This window comes from Elephas maximus, chromosome 9, assembly GCF_024166365.1.
Source record: "Elephas maximus indicus isolate mEleMax1 chromosome 9, mEleMax1 primary haplotype, whole genome shotgun sequence".
NCBI classification, from domain to species: domain Eukaryota; kingdom Metazoa; phylum Chordata; class Mammalia; order Proboscidea; family Elephantidae; genus Elephas; species Elephas maximus.
The window spans coordinates 83,403,448-83,425,694 of record NC_064827.1 but is presented as its reverse complement, the minus strand read 5'-3'; the positions used below and the strand labels follow the sequence as shown (position 1 = coordinate 83,425,694).

Below are 22,247 nucleotides of genomic sequence, written 5' to 3'. Positions count from 1 at the left end.
TATGCCAAGCACTCCAGGCACTGGGGATAAAAAGATGAATAAGACCTGGCTTGTGCCCACAAGGAGCCCCCAAGAGCAGACATTTAATACATATGGTAAGCTCAATGACAGAAATATACGCAGGATATTAGAGAGGGGAAAGGAGGGCCCATAAAACATCTGGGACGGGGAATGGGGTTAGGAAAGGAAGTGACTCAGGGCTCTGTTTTGAAAGATGAGCCAGGAATGGCCATGTGACAACAGGAGGAAGAAGAGGAAGTGGAGAGTCAGCATCTTAGGTAGGCAGAGCAGCCTAACCACGGGCATGGAAGCTACAAATGTCACATCAACTACCTCATGCCATCACGGGTGTCCATCCTCACAGAGGAGATAAGGCATGTACCACATGTGGTAACACCTCACAAAGAGTGATGAGTAATGAATGTCTACAAAGGGCTTTAAGTGCTCCAAAGTAGGGGCTTCTAGCCAAGAGAATAATAGTAATAATTATAGCAATTGCCTTTTAGTAGGGTCTTGCTTAGTGGTTGAGAGCTACGGCTGCTAATCAAAAGGTTGGCAGTTTGAGTCCACCAGGTGCTCCTTGGAAACCATATGGGGCAGTTCTACTCTGTCCTATAGGGTTGCTAGGAGTCGGAATCGACTCGATGGCAATGGGTTTTTTGGGTTCTTGCCATTTACCCAGCTCTGCACTTAGCTCTTTACATACATTTACCTGATTTAATCTTTGCAAAAACCCTATGAGGTAGATACTATTATTCATTTGTTATTAGGTGCCCTCAAGTCGATTCCAACTCATAGCAACACCATGTGACAGAGCAGAACTGCCCCATATGGTTTTCTAGGCTGTGATCTTCACAGGAGCAGATTGCCAGATCTCTCTCCCGCAGAGCCACTGCGTGGGTTCTATTGTTAACCCCATTTTATAGACAGGAAACTGAGACTTAGGGAGGTGAAATAACTTGCCTGAGGCCATGCAGATAGAAAGTGGCAGAAGGAGGGAGAGGATGCAGAGCTGTCCAGGTCCAAAACCCACTCCCAGGTCCACGAGTAGAACTGGCTCCCAGCAAGATGATGAAGCTAACAGTGTTTCTCAAATATGGGTTCATAACTTTCCATCTCTTGACATCTGTTATGAGGTGATTTCTGTCCCCCCAAAATATATGTTCAAGTTCTAATCCCCAGAACCTGTGAGTATGACCTTATTTGGAAATAGCATCTTTGCAGATGTGGTTAGTTAACATGAGATCATACGAGAGTAGGGTAAGCCCTAATCCAATATATGACTTGGGTTCTTACAAGAAGAGAAGAGAAACGGGAGACATGAAGGGAAGACGGCCATGTAAAGATGGAGGCAGAGATTAGAGTTATGCTGCCACCAACCAAGGAAAGCCTGGGGCTACCAGAAGCTGTAAGAGTCAAGGAAAGATCTTCCATTAGAGGCTTCAGAGAGCACATGGCCTTGCTGACACCCTGAATTTGGATTTCCAGCCTGGAGAGCTATGGAACTTCCAGAGAACACATTTGTGGGGTTTTCGGCCACTCAGTTTGTGGTACTTTGTTTCAGCAGCCCTAGGAAAGTGACACAAACGCTCCATTCATTTGTTGCTTAAGGATCCCACTGGGCCTTGTTGAACAAACCACACTTTTCTTCCATACTTCACCCTTCCTCCCTCCCCAGCCCCAAATCTAGAATTGTTTATATTGTGTCCTGCTCCTTGACGTTCTTTTGAAAAACTAGACATTCTAATAAAGGAACACATGCCAAGGTCTCTATTACTGAACTTCATTGTTTCGAATAAGAAGTCAGCAATCGTTTGAATTGTTGCTCCCTTAAATGAAATGTTTTCTTTTTCACTGTTGGCTTTCAAGATTTTCTCTTTATCTTTGGTTCTTAACAATTTGACTATTATATGCATAGGTGTCATTTTGTTATATTTTTAAATCTTGGCTGGGGCTCCTCGAGTTTTAGTCTGTAAATATATGTCTTTGAGTAAATCTGGGACATTTTTGGCTATTATTTCTTTAATTCTACATATGTTGGTAGTGTGTTAGACTTCTTGATATTGGATCACAGTTTCCTGAAGATCTGCCCATTTCTTTTCAATTATTTTTCTCTCAGTTCTTCAACTGGATAATTTCTATTACTGTATCTTTGAGTTCACTGACTCTTCTGTCATCTAGATTCTGTTGTTAAACCCAGTCAGTGAATTTTTTATTTCAGCTGTTGTATTTTCACTTCTAGAATTTTCATTTATTTCTTGTTTGTTCTTTTTCCTGTCTTCTCATTCATTATGATCATATTTTTCTTTACATCCCTGATCAAATTTATAATAGCTGCATTAAATTCTTGATTGCTAATCCCAAGTCTTGGTAATTTACGGCATTTATGTCAATCGAATGTCTTTTCACTTGAGAGTAGGTCATGTTTTCCCATTTCTTCATATGTCAAGTAATTTTGGACTGTACTATGGTTGTTGTGACTGATACACTGTAGAGATTCTGGATTCTGTTATATTCCTGCAAGAGTTAGTTAGTTTGTTTGTTTCAACCAGTTAACTTGGTTATTGCAAACTTTGCATCTTTTGCAATAAGCAGCATTTCAAATGTAAGTTCAGTTATTTTAGCCTTAGCTGGGCTTCTTATAGTCTGCCCCACTAATGCATGGTACTGGGATCATCCAGAGACTTAGGCAGAGTTTATCCACAGAATTTGGACTTCCCTTCCTGGCTGTCTCCTTTCTTGGCTTCTCCCCTCACTTTCCAATGGCTGCCCCAAAATCTATCTTCTGATTCTTCAGGATGCAGGACCACAGGGTTTTATCCTAATTCTATGGATAGAATTTGTGCAGCACTGACTGTAGTTTGGGCTTAAGCTAAAAGTCATTTTTAAATGGGAAAAACACCCCATGCTGTTCTCTTCTTCCGCGTGTCGATACCTATCATGTATCTGTCTCCTTTTGTCCACTCTCCAGTGTGTGGAATGCTTCTCCTTCCCTTCTGCCCCTCCCTCCACTGATCCTCGGGTTAATTCAAATCTCAGCTTAATTTTCACTTCCTCCAAGAAGACTTCTCTGACACCCTGATGAGGCCAAGTCCCCCAAGTAGATACACCATGAACTTCTACTTCAAATCTTACATTTATTTTTGATTCTTTGATTATATTCATTTGCCCTATTAGACTGTAAGGTTCCACAAGGATGATGCCAATATCAATTTTTGCTCACCAGTAACTCCCTAATGCCAAGTCCAGTGCATGGCACATATAATGAAAATCCAATAAAGTATTTGTTGAATGAAACAATGGATGGGTAGATGAATGGATAGCTATGGAGGTATCCATTCACCCATCCGTAGTTTTATTCGATTATTAGGCAGCATCTCTTTCCCTGGAGCATTGACCATGCCTTGAAGGTCTGCCATGCATCTCACTCTCAGGAGCCAGAATGATGGATGGCAAGAGAATGGCCAACACTTTTACACCTCCATAGCTGTGCCCATTTCAGCTTTGTTTGGAAGGAACTCCATTGCCAGAGCAACCTGGGCATGCTTCTGTCTTGCAAACTTAGAGTCCACTGCTCAGCAAGTATGAGCCAAGGGTCAATGGAAGGCAAAATCACTATACATCAGAATGACCAGAGAAGTCTTGATGGAGCAGATAGGATTTGGGCTGGGCTGAGAACTACAGGAAGAGTTGGATGGACAAAGAAAAAGGGAAGATCAGGACAGCATTCATGTTGGGAAGGAAACAGTGAACAGGCTGGAAGCAAAATCTTATTACCTCATCTCAGGAAAGGAAACCATCTTGCATCCAGATAGAAGAATCAGGGCTTCTTGTGTCCTAGAGAAGCCAGTTCTAAATTGCCTAAATTTGTTCGAGTCTGGCCCACCTGTGTTTTAAAATTTACTCTCTCCAGCCTGGAAATAACTTGACTGCAAGCTATTTATATTGATAAATTCATTATACTGTATTATTAAGCAGCATCTTCTATTTAGATTAATAACCACGTAATGATCACCTTTGCTGATTTACATGGCGTCATTTTGAGAAATTATGGTTTAGATCAATCTTCTCTTTCTCCTTTCCCTCTGCCCTCCCTGAATTATTCCTGAGGAGGAAACCAATTAATAGTAGCTTGACTGCTGTAATGCAGGCTGCTCTACAAAGTAGCAGTGTCTAATAGAGTTTTAATTTCCCCGTGGTGAGTCAATATTTGCTTTAAGAAAGAAAAATGTCACCATAAACCACTGCCCCAAATGAATTTGGTAGCACAGAGGGTGAGATAGTTTTCTTTCTTTTTTTAAACAGACAGTGATAGAAAGTGGATATGGGGGTAGGGGGGACCTCACTCTTCACAAATAGGATTGCTTAGGGTTTTTGCTGCTGCTTCAGAAAAAAAAGATGGTGGTTATTCAGTATTTTGCTTTGCAAATGCAGACGACTGTAAGAGACTCACCCACAGTTTAAAGGGTCTGAAACAAAGTCATTATAATATAGAGGAGGAACAATTTATTCCAGCCTTTTAATAACTTGTGGGGATTAAGAAGGAGAATAAGATTAGGCAGCCCTGTCTGAAGACATTAGGGTGGTTTCTTATTTCCCCAAACTCGAGTCGCATGTGGAAACCAAATCCTACTTTTTTAAAATGTATTCGACTTTTCAGCATTATGTGAGGAAATAAAGTTCTGCAATCCTCTCTCTCATAATAAGGCTGTCCAAAAATGATGTTGCTCATTCTGTTGAAAGATAGTTTCATTTCCTTCTCAAAATTGGTATGAAAAATTTGCCTTGCCAAATGAACATAGTATACTGAACTTGTCAAATCCTTTCTCCTGACACAAATAAAAGATAACATTGGGTGGCAGCATGTAAAACAGCTCTGACAAGATAGCAAAGGGAGACAAAGAAATATACATATTTTGATTCTCTCTTTTAGAAGCTGGGGAGGGGGGTACCAACCAAATGACTGGCCAGCGCTGGTGAATGCTTCAGGTAACAATTGAACAAGTCACTTTCATGTTGATTTTCAATAGTGTAATGACCCCATTTCCAATTAGCCAAAACATGACAAAATCTCAACTTTCATAGCAGCAAAAGGTGCCACGGAGAAGAGTGCCTGACTGACAAGCCTCTTCATTCAAAAGTTTACTGGTGCACCATGTGGCTGTAATTACAAGTTCTAACACAGTGGGAAATTATTCCAAGTGTGTTTAAAAATAAATAAGGTAAATGATCACTCTTTCATTAGATCTGTACTCACATCATGTAAGGGACTTTTTTTTTTTTCCTGTTAAAATTGTCGATTGAAGGTGGTTAGCTGTTTATCAGCTCAGAATTACATTTTTGCTCTCTTTGGGGCTACTGCCATTAAGAATCACACCCAGTGCCTAGTTAGTAACAAGAAAATACTCCTAAAACTGCAGTTCCAGGGGGGAAGAAAACGCAAGCCAGAAAACCAGATTGCACCTTCACGTCCCCAAAGGCATCACGCTTCTTTGTTCTGCTAAGAAAAATTAACCTCAATCTCAGCTCCAGGTCCCTAGATTGATTATCATAGTCATTTAAATACTGTAATCTCATTTTCAGCATCAGGATAAGGAGGCGGGAGGGGATGGGACTCACTGAGAAAGGAGCGAGGCTGGAGAAAGAAAGAGAGCAAGGGGGGAAAAGGAGAAAACAGAATAAATTATCTGACAAAAGGCGTCAGGTCTTTCTGCGTGCACAGCCTATTTCAGATCCTTCCACTTGATTGGAAAAGTTGATGAAGTTTAAATGAAGCAGAATTAGAACCTCAGGCCGCTGAGTATTGACGGGGGCTACGTAAGAATGTGCAATTCGACAGCCTTGATTTCGGGAGAAAACAAGGGACGAGCCTAAATGGTGTAATCTTCAATCAAATCCAACATCCACACTGACAAGGCAGGGTAATGAGTTAGGCCAGAGCAGGCCTGTTGGTTAAAGAAATTAATCCCTCCCGCCGCCCTGAGACCGGCTTTGATGCCTATTGTGCCGGCCTCTGTCCCAGTCTATCTAAATGCTAACTAACTTCGGGGGTGAGCCCGACTGCGCTTTTCAATGCTGGCGCTAATCTGATAACAATTTGCTCTCTCTGATTAGGGAGGTGAGGGTGGGAGGGGGACCAAGGGTGGGAGAGGCAGAAGAGACAACTTCCCTTAGAAAGAGCCAGAACATTCTGGTTGGCCTGGATGGAGGTTTGGCCCCAGCCATCCTAGCTCCCTTGCCAGTAGATGCCCACGTTTCAAAGAACCTAAAATCCAGGCATCCACGGGAAACCATGTGTCCATGTTCCTTTTTTCCTTATCTCACGTCTCTGCTTAAAACTTTAAGTGGAGACATCAAAAGTGCAGGCCTCTTAAACTGTCCCATCCTGATCCCAGAGTCCCTTTCCCAGGTGACCTCCCTCCCATTGCTTCCTTCTTTGTATTAAAATCCCTCCAGACTTAATCCTCCAGATTTACCCAAATGTATAGCATCTGATTTCTCACTTCATCTGCCTATTTTCTGCACTGAAAATGACCTTCTTTTCCTCTCAGCCTATCTGGGTCCTACTAGTCCTTCCAGCAACTCCACTAGGCCTTTCGAGACCACCCCAGGCCATGGGGCCCTCTCCCTCTTCCCAACTCTTTGTCGCAGTCACTTACGTTTGGATCACTCCCTTGGCTCTGCTTGCTACAGTTTTAGTCAACTTGTAGGCGTATGTGTTAATGTGTGTGGTATGGCTTATCTGCCCAGTTAGAGGGTAAACTCCTTGAGAACAAAGTTGACCTTTTAGATGTAGGCATAGATGGAGATAGACATGGATACAGATATGGATGTGGATGTAGACATAGACACAGATTTAAACTAACTGGATTCTTCTCTCCAGTCAAGATAAAGGAGTCGCCGGGTAGTGGGCAGCGTGATACATCATATAAAGAGCAGGACGAACTACAGTCTCACACAAGCCAACTGCAAAGCCCAGCTCTGCCATTTACCCTCTGTGTGACCTTGGGCATATTACCGAGTCTTTCTGAGCTCAAAAAACCAACCCTGAAGAATTGAGATCATTTGGGTAATAGATCTGGTACTTGGTAGGTACTCAACAAGTGGTGCCACTGATGTCACTAAGTACTTTTAAAATATTTGCACAGTAGTTGTAACTACTATAGGCTTTGGAGTCACAGACCTGGCTAGCTCCTCCTTGGATTAGCTGAATGACCGTGGACAAGTTATATAACCTCCGATACCTTGGCTTCCGTATCTGTAAAATAGGAATGATAGTAACCATGTCCCACAGGACTGTTGAAAGATTTAAATAAGATAATTGGTAAGAAGGGCTAGCACAGTGCCTGGTACACAGCAGGGCACTCCTTGAAGGGTAGCTGCTGTCAGCCTGCATGGTGGTGGTGTCAGCTTACTAAATGGGTTTACAAGCCAGGAGCTTCCGAGAAACCCAGATTCCAGAACTCAGCCTGCTCCTAACATTCCTGATATGGGAGAAGTCAAGCCCAGGAGAAGTCAGGCCCAGGAGCATCCTGTGAGGTGATTCTGGAAGGATCTACCACAAGAAGCAGGTGGTTGCCTAAGAAAAGGCAGAGCTTTCAGAAAAGCCAGACAGGCACTTTCCTTTCAGAAAGGGAGTTTTTAAAAAACTTGCTTAAATCTCCAAATTTATGCCCACGGGGTGCCTACAGAGAGAGCAAAATCTTCAGTGACAGTTTATAAGGGTTTTGGAGACAGTCGCACAGCCCAGCACTCAGCCCTAAGGGACCCCTCGAAATCACTCAGCTGTTCCCTCAAACGACTTGGAGAAAATGCAGAACATAACAGACCCAGAGCTTGTTCAACTTGCAAAAAGTAAACAAATTGCAGTCGCTAACCCTAAACCATTGTAGCACACATTCCACTGATTGGCGCTTTAAATATCAGGCCTGTGACGGAAACAGGAAGCAGTTAATGTGTTCATTCCAGGGAAGGAGGATGCTAGGCATTTTTCCTTCAGGCAAACTGCAAGATCCTGGAGTCCAGAACATTTGTCAATTTGTTGTTGTCATCAACTCAGGACGGGAGATGTGGTCACTGTAGATGCGTTGTTTATTTCTGAGCTTGTCTCTCAGTCCTCTGTTCTGTCTTGTTTATTCCACTTGTTTTGACCCCTGCAGGCCTCTCAGTTGTTTAGGGGCCTCACCAGACCTGGCCTCTGACTCACCACCCAGCGTCATCTTGTCGCCCTTCCCTCAGGTCGGTTGCTGCGCTCCAGCTACCAGCTTCCTTCTCCAAAGCTTCTGTTCCCTCATACTTTGTGCCTTCTCACCTAACCTCTTATTTTGCTTGGAACAATGTCCTCCCACCACCCACCCAAACATTAACACACCCACACCCTACCTCCTCCAGCATTTCTCTACCACCCAACTCTCTCATGAGTCTGGGCTTAATGTCACATTCCTAGCTTCCTGGTTACACAGCCTCTTAGCACCCTAGACTCCTTGACAGCGCTTATTCCTAAGTAAGAAAGAATTGGTTTATCGTCAGTCTTCACCAGGTCTCGTAAGCTGCAGGGACTAAGGCTGCCTGGTCCATTGAGTTACCCTCAAGGCCCTGCTCACCGCCTGGCACATAATAGCCCCTCAATAAAAGTTTTGCATATAGTCGAATGAGTAAATGAAGGATGGGTTTAAGGTTGTTTTCAGGAGAGAAGCCTTTCTTTCAGGTATGTGAGAATCAAGGCTCAGAGACATCCAGGACTCATTCAAGGTTTCAGAGCCAACAGGAGTGTGCAGTAGACAGTGAGCTCATCACAGTGATCCTAACACCTGGTGTGCCTGGCTCAAGGGAAGTGTTCAGTACTTACTAAATGAATGAATGACATGTAGCATGGAGAAAAACCAAAGACTTTTAAATCCAGTAATATAGTGTATTTCCCCTTGTATCTCACCAGCCGTACTATCCCTTTTCCTGAAAAGCTTTTTCTCCCTCAGCCAAAAGCTGATTTACCCTGAAGTTAATGAAGGTTCAGCTTCAGGGCCCCCCACTTGCATGGGCCTCTTCCAAGGCCTTGGACTTAGTTTCATTCATGGGTGATGGTTGCACAACATGATTAATCTAATGTCACCAACTTGTACACCTGAAAAATTTCAATTGGCAAATGTTGTGAGATATATGTATGTATATATATAAACCAAATCAAACCCACTGCCATTGAGTTGGTTCTGACTCATAGCGACCCTGTAGAACAGAGTAGAACTGCCCCATAGAGTTTCCAAGGAGCACCTGGTAGATTTGAACTGCCCATCTTTTGGTTCGCAGTCATAGCACTGAACTACTATGCCACCAGGGTTTCCTACATATATATGTGTGTGTGTGTGTGTGTATAAAACAATAATTTTTTTTTTTTTTTTACTAAAAGGAGGAATCTACCAGATTAAATCTGGTAGATTAAAAAAAAATTTTTTTTTCTAAAAAGGAAGACTCTACCAGATTCCAAAATTGTATTAGCTTCAAGCCATACTAAACCTGGATCCACCTCTGCCCCTGCCTCTCCAGCCCCTGCATACATTTATTAATCTTTGTGTCAAGATTCAGCTCAAGCTGTCTAGTCTATGAGACCTTCCTTTGCTCAGCTCACAAAGGTGGGTCTGCCCTCACTGCTGGGTGAAGACTGCATCCAAATGGCTGTCACCACATCTGTACCACTTAGTTTATTTTTATTCATGCCTGTCATGGACTGAATTGTGTCCCCCGCCCCCGCCCCCAAAATATGTGTCAATTTGTTTAGGCCATGATTTCCAATATTGTGTGGTTGTCCTCCATTTTATGATTTTCCTGTGTGTTATAAATCATAATCTCCGCCTGTGGTTAAAGAGGAGTAGGGTGGGATGTAACACCCTTGCTCAGGTCAGATCCCTGATCCAATATAAAGGGAATTTCCCTGGGGTGTGGCCTGCACCACCTTTTATCATAAAACCCAAAGCCCAGTGCTGTCTTTGAACTGCCGACCCTTTGGTTAGCAGCCGTAGCACTTAAACACTACGCCACCAGGTTTTCCCACCTTTTATCATGCAAGAGATAAAAGGAAAGCAAGCAGAGAGTTGGGGACCTCATACCACCAAGAAAGAAGCACTGGGAGCAGACTGTGTCCTTTGGACTCTAGGTCCCTGCACCTGAGAAGCTCTTCGTCCAGGGGAAGATTGATGAGAAGGACCTTCCTCCAGAGCCAACAGAGAAAGAAGCCTTCCCCTGGAGCTGATGCCCTGAATTTGAACTTTTAGCCTACTAGATTGTGAGAAAATAAATTTCTTTTTGTTAAAGTCATCCACTTGTGGCATTTCTGTTACAGCTGCACTAGGCAACAAAGACAATGCCTGTTTCTGCTTAGTAGGTCGTCAGTTCTTTGAGGGTAAAGCCTATATGCAGGCTGATAACCAAAGGGTCGGCAGTTTGAATCCACCAGCTGCTACCTGGAAACCCTATGGGGCAGTTCTACTTTGTCCTATAGGGTTGCTATGAGTCGAAATTGACTCGACAGCAACAGGTTTGATTTTTGAGTGGCTTTATTGCCTAACAAAACTGCCAGCAAATTTTCTAATTCCCTCAACAAAAACATCATGGCCAAAAGGTCACCTCTCTCAATGTCTTCTTTGATGCCCCCATCTTTGTGGGAGGCTGAGGCATCCGAGTTGCGAGTTGCGGCTAAGGCTAACTCGGGCTTTCTCTCTGAATCAGCCTCAAGGCTTGGATGCTATGCTAATGGTTACAAATGGCCAGCAACCCAGCAGTGGTGTGGCCTTTCATTAACTCTGTACCTTGAAATCAAAGAGCTTCTGAGCCTCCACTTTCATTCTACTGGGCAAGCACAAAAGATTTTGATCCACACAAAGAAATTTACCTTGTACGCTTCGGGGTTCATTGGTCTCCCTAATATGTATTGTTTGGTTCATATAAAAGATCAAAAATCCCTCTTTTGGGCTCATTATGTGTTTTCTACAATCCCTTTGGTGGGCCACCTCCATCCTGTATGCTACTTGTGTTGACCTTTCTGCTCATTGACCCGTGTCAATCAGTTTCTTGACCAAACCTTGACGCATTTAAATTACTGGGTGGAGAGTACAGCTCTTTTCTTTATAAAGTGCATTTGTTTACTTCCTTGAAACGTTGTATTTAGCGTTACAATGAGAGCAAAAGATCCAGAATGGGGCCTCGGCCCACTGTGAGTTTAATTTCTGGTGTACCAAATCATTTCTGTTTTAAATCTTAGATTAGTCATGCTGAGGGAAAACCAAACAAAACCCTATCAAGTTGGTGGGCTGAGGAAACAAAACTAGTACGCTGGTCAGTGATCACTCAACAAACCAGCCCCTATGCTAATTCATTTATCTAATGAATTATTGAGCCACGCTGCATGTATTGCTAGAAATTCTTTTTTATTTTTTTTTAACTATTTTTTTTAAGATGGGCGAGGCTGAAGATAGACAAGGCTCAGACAAAATCTAGCAAACTTACACAACCTACATCACTAAGGGGAAAAAACTGATTCATAAAAGCACATTTAAAATAGCCATAAAATATATTTGAGGAAGGTAACCAGAAGCAAACAATGGATACAGAAGCAATTAAAACCAAACGGCCTCATCTGTATAATCTTTGTATCAGGTTTTCAAGAGATCATGGACCATAAAGAAAAACTAATTTCCCACACGTTTCTGTCTTCCACTTTAGGGTTTCTCACTGCTGACACTTGGGGCCGGATGATTCTTTGCTGCAGGGGATTGTCCTGTGCGCTGTAGAATATTTAATCACATTCCTAGCCTCTACCCACTAGATGCTGGTAGCACTCCATCTCACTCGAAATATCCAAAAATGCCTCCAGACATTGCCATATGTTCCTTAGGGGACAAAATTGCCCCCAATTGAGAACCAACAATCTAGTTCCAGAATGTCATCATCTGTTACATAATATAGTGTCGTTTTTAACATTAGTCTTCATTACAATGCTGAGAAGTAGGCAAAGTTGGTATCAATGCTCACACTTTATAGATGAGGAAACTGAAGCTCAGAAATTAAGCCACTTGCCCAAGAATCCTCACAAGTAAGCATGGGAGGGGAACTAGAAGTGGATAATTTTCTCCCTTCACCAAGGCACTCCCATCTGCTCCAGGGCACAGAGTTGCAGGAACTTTAAGAGGGGATAGGTGACAGCATTTTTCATTGAGAAAGCAAAAGAGGGGGAAAAAGTAAGCATTAGATGGATATGTATCATTAAAAAATTATTTTATAATATTTTCTTAAAATCAATTGATGAGAACACTGAGGTTATTTTGAGGAATATAAAAATTTGGAATCAAGATGATGGATAATAACAAAAGTGTCTACTTATTGTGTGCCTTCCTGTGTCCTGGGCACCTCACTGAATCCTCACAACTCTCCCATGGGCCAGGTGTTATCTATTATCAATCCATTTTATAGCAAGGAAACTGAGGCTCAAAGAGTAAGTAACCTGATAGGTGGCACAGCAAACAGCAAAACAGAGCTCACACTCAGATATACCTGACTCCAAAGCCTGTGGGCTAAACTTCTACACTGGCCTTTTTTGCCAGTGAAGCAACTACGGTTTTATATCTGCCTGAACAACCAACTTATTTCTGTGTGTGTGTATGTGTGTGTGTGTGTGTGTGAAAACATTAGCTGCAGCCTAGAATCATGTTTAACAACAGTTTAATGATTCAGAATCTTGAAAGAAGAGGCAAGGGACAGTTTTATTTAAAGTTGAATCATTACCAACGATGAAGAAATGCTTGCATTTTTTTATAAATACAAAAGTTGGACGAGAAACACCCAACACCATATACACTAAAACCAATCAAGACACCCTACCATCATGACTGTGTTGTGCCATTGCTTGTTTTTGCCCAGCCAACCAGAGGGCCCAGAGGCAGAAGCAAAAGCCAAGCGGGTAGGTCTGAGGTTTAATTAAGCCCAGTTTCCAGGGACCTTGGATTTACCCCAGCCTGAAAGTCCAGCAAGACTCATGCTTGGTTACAATCTTCTTGGCCTGTGACAAGCTAACAGGTGGTTCAAACACAAATGCAGAACTAACTTCCCTAAACTAGTTCACCTCAGGGATGGATTACCCAATAAGCAAAGTAAGCACATGCTTAGGGCATTAACAAAACAGGGGTACCTGTTGTCCAAAGCAAAGACCCATAAATGCGAAGCAGACAGGACACAAGAAAAAGCAAGTGCTGCAGTGGAAGGGAACTGGCAGGGCACGAAATGAAACTGATACCAGCTCCAGTGTGTGAGAATGTGCCAGATGAAAATAAAGTTCACACAGGGTCACAAGGGTACCCACACACAAGGTCGTCTAAGCTACGAGGCCCCTACTACTTCAACACCTTCATTGACATTTATCTCCTATGGTCCTTCCCCGTGTAATTGAAACTCCTTATCTCTGTAGGTCTCTTGGGCATATACTTTTTCTTTCTAATAAACAAGAAGTGGGGGTGGGCTGTCGAGTCTAGTTGCTACATTCACCCAATATGCAACTGGATCCAATATGAGTGGTTGCTGGGCAAGGACAGATTATATTAATAGATAATGGGTCTCTGATCCATTTTTAGAGAACCGGCTGGTACATCCACATCTGCTGCTCCAGCAACTCCAGGCAGGAGGGCCGGCAATGCTCTTTCCCATGATACAAACATAAGAATATGCTCTTGTGCACATTCTGGTAAATAACCAAAAAACTCCAGTCCCAGGTGATGTGCGAAAGCAAAAGAACTTGAATAAGTCGACAATTGCAATGAATTCAATCAACTTATTTTTTAACTGTATAACCTGTATGTGCAGAGTTATGTTCTAAGTTTCATCAACAACAATATTTATAACTTTAAAATATGTTTGGCTTACTATGTTGGCATCTCCTGCCTGGAGGGGAGATGAGAGGGTAGAGGGGGTTAGAACCTGGTGAAATGGACACGAAAAGAGAGAGTGGAAGGAGGGAGCAGGCTGTCTCATTCGTGGGAGAGTAATTGGGAGTATGTAGCAAGGTGTATATAAGTTTTTATGTGAGAGACTGACTTGGTTTGTAAACTTTCACTTAAAGCACAATAAAAATTATAAAAAAAAATGTTTGGCTTACATGCAGACGCAGCCTAGTTACACGTTTAATGTAATACTAACATGGGTAATTAATATAATCCTAAAATAGCAAACATCCAAAAATACTAGAAATATTAATATTTACCTAACATGAAAAGTTTCAATTTCCCGTTTTAAGGTGTAAGTTTTTGTTTTTTTTAAGGTGTAAGTAAGCAGAGGAGGGGGTACCACAGATTATCAATGCTTAGGGCCCTGGTTCACCTGAAAACAACTAACACACTGGTGGTCTCCAGTGTCAACATTTGGCATAGAATACATTTAATGGTGTTGAACTTTTGTTGTATTATTTAAACGCATTTCCTTGAAAAGCAATTTGAATCAGACATTTGTGAAACCTCTCATGCTTCTGGAGACCACAGAACAGTTTTAAAACCACTCCAGTAGAATTATAGAGTCTTGAAATTTTGTCTGCAGGGCCAGTTGTAAATCAAGAAAATTTTGTCTTTCCAATCAGGAGAAAGCAGCCTAAATTATACAATGGAACCACGATTGAGCCTGGATTGCTCTGGAAGGAGCTGGAAGCAGCCACTGACTAGTTCACTCAGTCTTCAGAATATTTCCTGGAGGAACAAGGCTTCCCACAGCGCTGCAGGGTATTCTGAGAACCCTGTAATCAGAAGGTAGCTGGAGTTCTGTGGGAGGAACCCAAATGCCGAGATCTTATCTTCATTAATGCTTCAAAGCCAAACCACCCCTTTCTAGGAAGGACAAAGAGGAAGGCGGCTCCTCTGTTGAAGCGGCTGCCCCTGGGGTGGGCTGAAAAGCTGGGCAGGCGAGGGAGCAACTCTGGCTTTCTGAAATTGTCATGGGGCTTTGGCTCCTGCTCACTGAAGGATGTGGCTGGGCACCAGGAAGAGGGAGGTTTTGATTTGAAAGGAAGAAAAAGAAAAAAGGATAGAGAGAGAGAGTTGCAACTATAGATAAACCCACAGCTTGCCATAGAAACACGAAACTTACCCACTGGTCAGCTGAGATTGGGCCATTAGGATGGACAGCTCATTTTTAACCCCCTCCTAACGTTTTATTTTCTCCTATTACGTTGTAATTGAGTATAAAAGGATTTGCGCAATCAGAGGTATATAATCGTCAACAGATAATGCTGAAATAACATTTTCACATTTTACTCAAATGTAATAAAAGTACTGACCCATGCTGAGATATTTGTACAACTGTGTGTTTGTCTGCCTGCCTTCTTTGCATTTGTCTTTATCTACATGTTTATGTTCACTGGCATCAATATTTATTAGAGATGTTAAGCTATTAGTGGGCATGGTGTGGTTGCCTAATTTTGTAGAGCGTCCAATTTGAAGACACTGGCTCTAAATAAATGCTTCCGCATAATGGTAATGATAATGATCCCTGCAGCGTTGCTGAGACTTGTACTCTAGAACTCAAGCTGAAGTGAAAACCTAAAAATACTTAGGAGATAAGGAGAGTGGCAGGAGTCTTGGTGGTGCAGTGGTTAAAAGAGCTCAGTTACTAACCCAAAAGGTCTGCAGCTCCCCAGGTCTGAAACCCTATGGGGTAGTTCTCCTCTGAGCTATAGGGTCACTATGAGTCGGCATTGACTCAAAAGTTAAGTACAGTGGAATCATTCGGCCCCAGAGGACTGGATTTTTTTTTCCCCCTCCAATTTCTTCACTCCAGATTTGAATCTGCCTCTTCACCCTTCAAGGTCCAATTTCAGGTCTATTCCTTCATAAAAAAAAAAAAAAAATTAAGCCTTCCCCAAATCCTGCCCAGGGCTCCCTCCTGAAAAACCCTAACCTCTCTAGGTAGTGCAGTTCACTTGGTACTTACAGGGGGTGATCCATGACATCGTGTGTGTGTGTGTGTGTGTGTGTGTGTGTGCAACAATAAAACCAAAAAAACCAAACCCACTGCCATTGAGTTGATTCCAACTCATAGCGACTCTATAGAACAGAGTAGAACTGCCGTATAGGGTTTCCAAGGAGAGCCTAGTAGATTCGAACTGCCGGCTGTTTGGTTAGCAGCTGTAGCACTTAACCACTATGCCACCAGGGTTTCCGTGTGTAATAATAAGAGCTAACATTCCCTGACAGGCACTGTGCTAAGCTATATATATAAGTATGTATACATATATCTATGTATATCTATCTATATACATCTACACATATACATGTGTATACATGTGCTAAGTTTTATGTATATGTAAATGTATATATATGCTAAAGGAGCCCTGGTGGCACACTGGTCAAAGTGCTCTACTGCTAACCGAAAGGTCTATCATTCGAAACTACCAGCAGCTTCTCAGGAGAATAACGTTGCAGTCTGTTTTTGTGGAGATTTACAGCCTTGGAAACCCTATGGGGTCACCATGAGTTGGAATTGACTCGATGGCAGTGGGTTTTTTTAAATATGTGCTAAGCTATATAGAGAGCCCTGGTGGCACAGTAGTTAAGAGCTTGCCTGCTAACCAAAAGGTCAGCAGTTCAAATCCACCAGCCGCTCCTTGGAAACCCTATGACACAATTCTACTATGTCCTACAGGGACACTATGAGTCATAATTGACTCCACGGCAACGGGTTATTAAGTTATATATCTGTATATATGTGCTGAGCTATATGTATGTATCACATCTCCCAGCTAAATAGTTAATTCCTTGTGGACAAGGGCTGTGTTCTAAACTTGTTTCTCTGACCCCCCAAGAGAGTTTAGGATGGTATTAGGCATTTAGTAAACAATCAACAAATATTTCTTGGCTGTCAATGAGCCCCAAGATGTTAGCAGAGCTTACTTTGTAAGGAATGCTGAGTGAAATGATATTGGAATCAGATTTACTCGTGAACATTTTCTGACTGCCTGCTGTAAAGGACATAACCAATCTGGTTGTAATTAATTAACGAATGGTGTGTTGTGGTCAATTGAGCATGAGGCTGGAAGTCAAGAGGCCTGACTCTCATCCACCTCTGCCACCAGGTCAGCGTAGTACCTGAGGCAAGTCTCTCCCCCTTTCTCGGCCTTAATGCCTCAAAAAAAAAAAAAAAAGATTTGAACTAGATGTGTCTGTACGCCTCCTTCCAGCTCCCAAGTGCTGGGATCCTATGACTCTGTTTTACAAATGCATGCAGTTCTTATTTGTGACATAAACCCCCACAGAAAAACAAAGTCAGTAATAAATTATGAAAAAATCGGGTGCCATGATCATTTGCACTTTCTAAGGGTACTCAATCAATTCAATCAATTCCACCCCTGTACACAGCCTGCCTCTCCAGGGCGACAGAAGAGTCAAGGTTGTCAGTGGAGCAAACCAAGCAGTCTCTCCCTGTAATTGTATTGACAGGATATCAGCTGAGCTCTGATGGCAGGAAAGGTGCACCCCTGACAGGTTCTATGAAGGAGGCTTGAAAGCCACTGTTGCAGGATTCTATGTTGAGTCACAGAATTCTGGGGAAATGAGAATCAAGCAAAGAGAAGCTTGGTTCTTTCTCTATTTAATTTTATTCTTCCCAGAGAGTTACTTTTGAAGGAAAAACTGGCCAACTGCACATCACTTTATAAATAGGGTAAAAGCCCTATCTAATGGAAAAATATTAACATAACCATCCACGTCTCTTTGTGGCCACATAGAACACCAAGTTGATTCAATCAGTTCCATTAAATAACCAGTTGGTTTGGTTTTAAATGAGGCAAATGGCTGTTGAGCATTTGTGGATAAAATACCTGTGTGGTTGTCTGAGTTTTCCACTTCACTTGGTTACTGTGGCATCTTGCAGACACTTTCTTGAATAACTGATGTGTATAGAAATACGTCCTGTTAAATTCCATGGGTGTGAAATAGCAGCGTTGGGTTTTTTCAGTCAGTGTTTCTGCATTTTAAATGAAAAAATGCTGATCCTATTCACTGGAGAAAACAAACCAAGCAACAGCCCCCCAATACTGTGGAATAAATGACTATTTCTAAGATGCTATAGTCTTCCAGTATAGATGCACACCTTCAGGCTCAAACTTGCACAGACAAAACCAAAATACACTTCAGTTCCAATAATCCTCATAAAGACACCCAAGGCAGAGGGCACCCCCAGCTTCTGTCACACAGAAGGAGGAGGTACGTGCTAACCCCGGGTCCGAAACTCTGGCTTGCAAAACGGAGGTGCCATAAAGAAAAAATCCAATAGAAATTTCAGTAACATATAAAAAAAAGATTTAATAAAAAAAAAGGTTTCTCAACCCTGAATACTTCCAATTTTCTCCCTTAAAACCAAAAGTCCAATGTTTTTTCATAATTCAAAAAATTTTTTAAATATAGGAAGCTGTTTGGAGTAGTAAAAATATGCTAGGCTAGAAGTCCGAGAACTTAGCTTCTAACCCGCATTCTGTCAGAATCTGGAGCAAAAAGCCCACCAGAGAGAGCTTCACTGTCTTCTTATGTAAAATTGGGTTTGAAAATTGTAACCGCCAAGATTTCTTTTCACTCTCGAATTCCCCGCAAACTTTTATTTAGGTCAGGTTTTGATAACAAGGCTAGAAAATCTTACAGAGGTGGTAAATAAATGAGATGTGGACACAATTTCAACTGCTTCAAACGTAGGTACCTTGTGGCCCATCAAGAACCCAAGGAAAGAAATGAGCAGGGAAAGCCTGCCCCCTAGCTGGCCCCGACAGGAGAAGAGAATCCCAGGTTCCAGAGAGCGCTTGCTCGTAGCAGCCAGGTGCTCTGGCTGCTTCACCACTGCCCAGGGCAGCCCTGCTCAGCATCTCACGGCCTGAAGACAAAATCCCAGCCGAGGGTCACTCATCTCCTGTACATTTCCAACCCTAGGTTCGGGTTCAGGCACCCGGTATCAAATTTGCCCTGGAAGCTGTTCATCTAGTGCCATCCAAAGGCCAAATGTTGTTCCTGATATAGCAGAAGGGGGGAGAGGAAGGATGCGGGTGGGCAGAGAATCTGAGGAGTAAGAAGAAAAGGGGGGGGCGGGATTTTTATATCGCTCAGGGTGAGCATCCAGTTAACCGGTTGTCGATTCCAACTCACTGCCACCCACTTGTGTCAGAGTAGAATTGCTCCATAGGGTTTCAGTGGTTGATTTTTCAGAAGCAGACCACCAGGCCTTTCTTCTGAGGTGCCTCTGGGTGGACTTGAATCTCCAACCTTTCAATTAGAAGAGTGCATCAACCATTTGTCCCACCCAGGGATTCCACACTACCAATTCATTATGGATAATAACTTCATAACATCCTTCATCTTACATTTAATATAAAATGAGTAGCTGCCCATGAGTAGCTACTGAAGTAAAAGCAATGACCTAACATTAAAGCAGCTAATCAGAAGTGGTAGACTTGATTCTCCCCTTTAATCCCAAAATGGTGAGCCTCATCTGTTTCATCTGTCTGCTGAGAATGGCTCTTTCCACCTAGAAATAAGTGAAGGAAGGACCTTGTTCCACTTTGGGGGGGGGGCCTAAGGAAGGAGGCATATTAGATGGAAGGCTCTGGAGCGTGATAGCAAGCTTCCCCAAGGTGCTTGCTCAAGGTCCAGCTTGCCTGTGCAGCATTCTCCCGCCCCTGCAATGACTTAGCTTGGGGAAGACAGAGAGTCAGTGTTTCCTAGAAGCAAGTTAATTCTGGGGATTCTAGCACAGTGTTAAAAAGTTCAGGCTCCCTGTGCCAAAACCCAAAACTAACAACGAAAACAACAATCCTCAGAACTTTAATCAGGGCCTGGGCTCGGATAAATAATTGTTGCCGAATCCTTGGTTACAGGCCCTACCTGGGAAGCTAACTGCTCACATTTTTAAAGGCATACTGCCCTCCAGTGGCATAAGATAGTCTGCTCCATGACCGGCTCCCTAACAATCCCGCCAAACCACAGCTAGGCTCTTCCTGTGACCTGGGGAAGGTGTGGAGGTGCCACATGTGCACAGTCCCTAGGAGTTTGGGGTGATCACCAGGAGGGGAAGGAGACTCCAAAGTGTGGGAGCATGCAGGTCAAGGGAGAGGTGATCTATTTAGAAACTGCAGCTCCCTCCCGCTGCGGGGTCTCTTAGGACAGTGATTCCTGCTTTCCTCTCTCTTTTCTTACGTTGTGATTTAGATGCGCATGTTTGAGCAGAAGCTAACTTGTGAAGCGATACTTTCAGGAGAGATTCAGAAACACTTGCTGCGTGGTTATCCCAGCGTGCAAGGAAAAATGAAGAGGCAAGCGGTGGTCTGCACCCTAAGAGGGTTGGCAGATGTGAGGAAGGACGTAGACTGGGTGTATGCGACCTGTCAGCCACCTGTGAGTTCACTAGCCGGCTCCTGGGGAAATAACAGCAGCCAATATTGCAGGCTTACCACGCGTCCGGCCCTGCGCAAGGGTCTCGCAGGGGCTTTCCTATTCAATCTTCCCAATCTCCCTTTTTAATGGGTGCTGTTATGAATCGGAAACGACTCGATGGTAGTGTGTACTGTCTATCATCCCACTTCGAGGATGCGAAAACCCAGGCTCAGAGAGGCGACGTGACATGCCCGTGACCGCACCGGAGTCCAGATCGGGACCACAGCTGCGGCTCCCAACGCTGCGATCCCACCAGGGGTCGGCGAGGGTCCCGGGCTCGGCGGGTGAAAGCCCCCGGCAGCTCGTGTGCCCGTGAGGGGGGACCGCGAAAGGGAGGTGGGAGTCGGGGTGGCTCACCTTGACGATGAGCGGATTCTGAAACATGGAATCCCTGACGACCCCCAGCCTCTCGTTCTCCATGCCGGGCCGAATGTCGGCCACGGTCAGGGGCCGCCGCGGGGGCGGGCAGATCTGGCTGGCCGTGCGGCGCGCCGGCTGCTGCGGCTGCTGCTTCTTCTTCCATTGCGCGACTTCCAGGCAGGCGGTCTTGGCCTCTGGCATCCTGGGGGTCGCCGGGGAGTCGGTCTGCGGGCTGAGTCCCGCGCGCTCGCTCCACGGGTGCCGCCGCTTGTCCCGGGCCGTGCCACCTGGACCCCAGGGTGGACGGGGGACCCCGGGTTCCGTCGCGAGCGGGACACACCTGCCCCGCGCTGCCCCCTTCTTACGAGGACCTCTGAAGCACAACTTGAATCGCTTCGGCTTCTCAGAGCGGCTTCTGGGCCCTGCGCTGACAATTGGGAAAACAGACAAAATCAAGGCCGCCCCTTGAGGAAGGATGGAATGGTCTGTCTCCGTGACAACGGGACGCCAACGGCGCCCGGGCTGGGCCAGTCGTTTTCCGTCAGGAACCTACTGGTGGCCACAAATGTGGGCCTGCTTAGACTACTTTTTAAAAAAACCCGTTGCAGTGGAGTCCATCCCAACTCATAACAACCCTGTAGGACAGAGTAGAACTGCCCCATAGGGTTTCCAAGGAGCGCCTGGTAGGTTTGAACTGCAAAATAGGCACGGGGGAAAAAAAAAGAAGCATCACCACTGGATTGTGTTAAATCAACGGAGCTTGACCTTCAAGTCAAAGATACCTTCTTTCTTTCCACCCTATTCCTCGCTCCTCCCCACCTCTGCTCCGCACACCCCCTCACTCCCCACTGCACACACCCAGGGTATAGTAAAAAAGTTTTCATGATGAAATACAAGACTGCATTCCAGGCCTGATGTTGCCACTAGTCCACTGGATGATCTCGAACTAGTCACCCTCTCGAGCCTCAGTTTTTTCTCCCTTGAAATGGGTAGGAAGTCTAGAGTTAGACTAGATTAATGGTTTCCAACTTCGCGCAACAGGATGGGGGGAGAGAGGCAGAAAAACAGAGACTCACAGGATGCACCCCAGACTCACTGAACCACAATAATCTGAAAATGGAACCCGGAAATCTGATTTAAAAAAATTCTTCTTCCCCCAACTGGCCCTGGTGGTGCAGTGGGTTAAGCGTTTGGCTGCTAACCAAAAGGTTGGCAGTTTAAGTCCACCAGCTGCTCCTTGGAAACATGAGGCAGCTCTACTCTGTCCTATTGGGTTGCTATGAGTGAGCATTGACTCTGTGGCAATGAGTTTGGTTTGGATTTTGGTTTTCCCCCTAAACTTTTTATTTTGAAAAACTTCAAACCAACAGAAAAGTTGAAACAATAGTAAATTAAAATTCGTATAGATTTAACTTAAATTCACCAGTCTTTTTTTTTTTAACACTTGCCACA

General features: G+C 43.8%; 1 protein-coding gene across 1 annotated transcript in view; it reads right to left on the bottom strand.

Moving 5' to 3' along the window:
* Window positions 1-21,144, bottom strand: part of CFAP77 (cilia and flagella associated protein 77) — a 169,965-nt gene extending 148,821 nt beyond the window's left edge. The window contains exon 1 of the mRNA XM_049896292.1: window positions 20,793-21,144. Within this exon, the coding sequence (XP_049752249.1) occupies window positions 20,793-20,996 (204 nt within the window). The 5' untranslated portion in view covers window positions 20,997-21,144. The remainder of the gene's footprint in view (window positions 1-20,792) is intronic.
* Window positions 21,145-22,247: the final 1,103 nt, after the last annotated feature.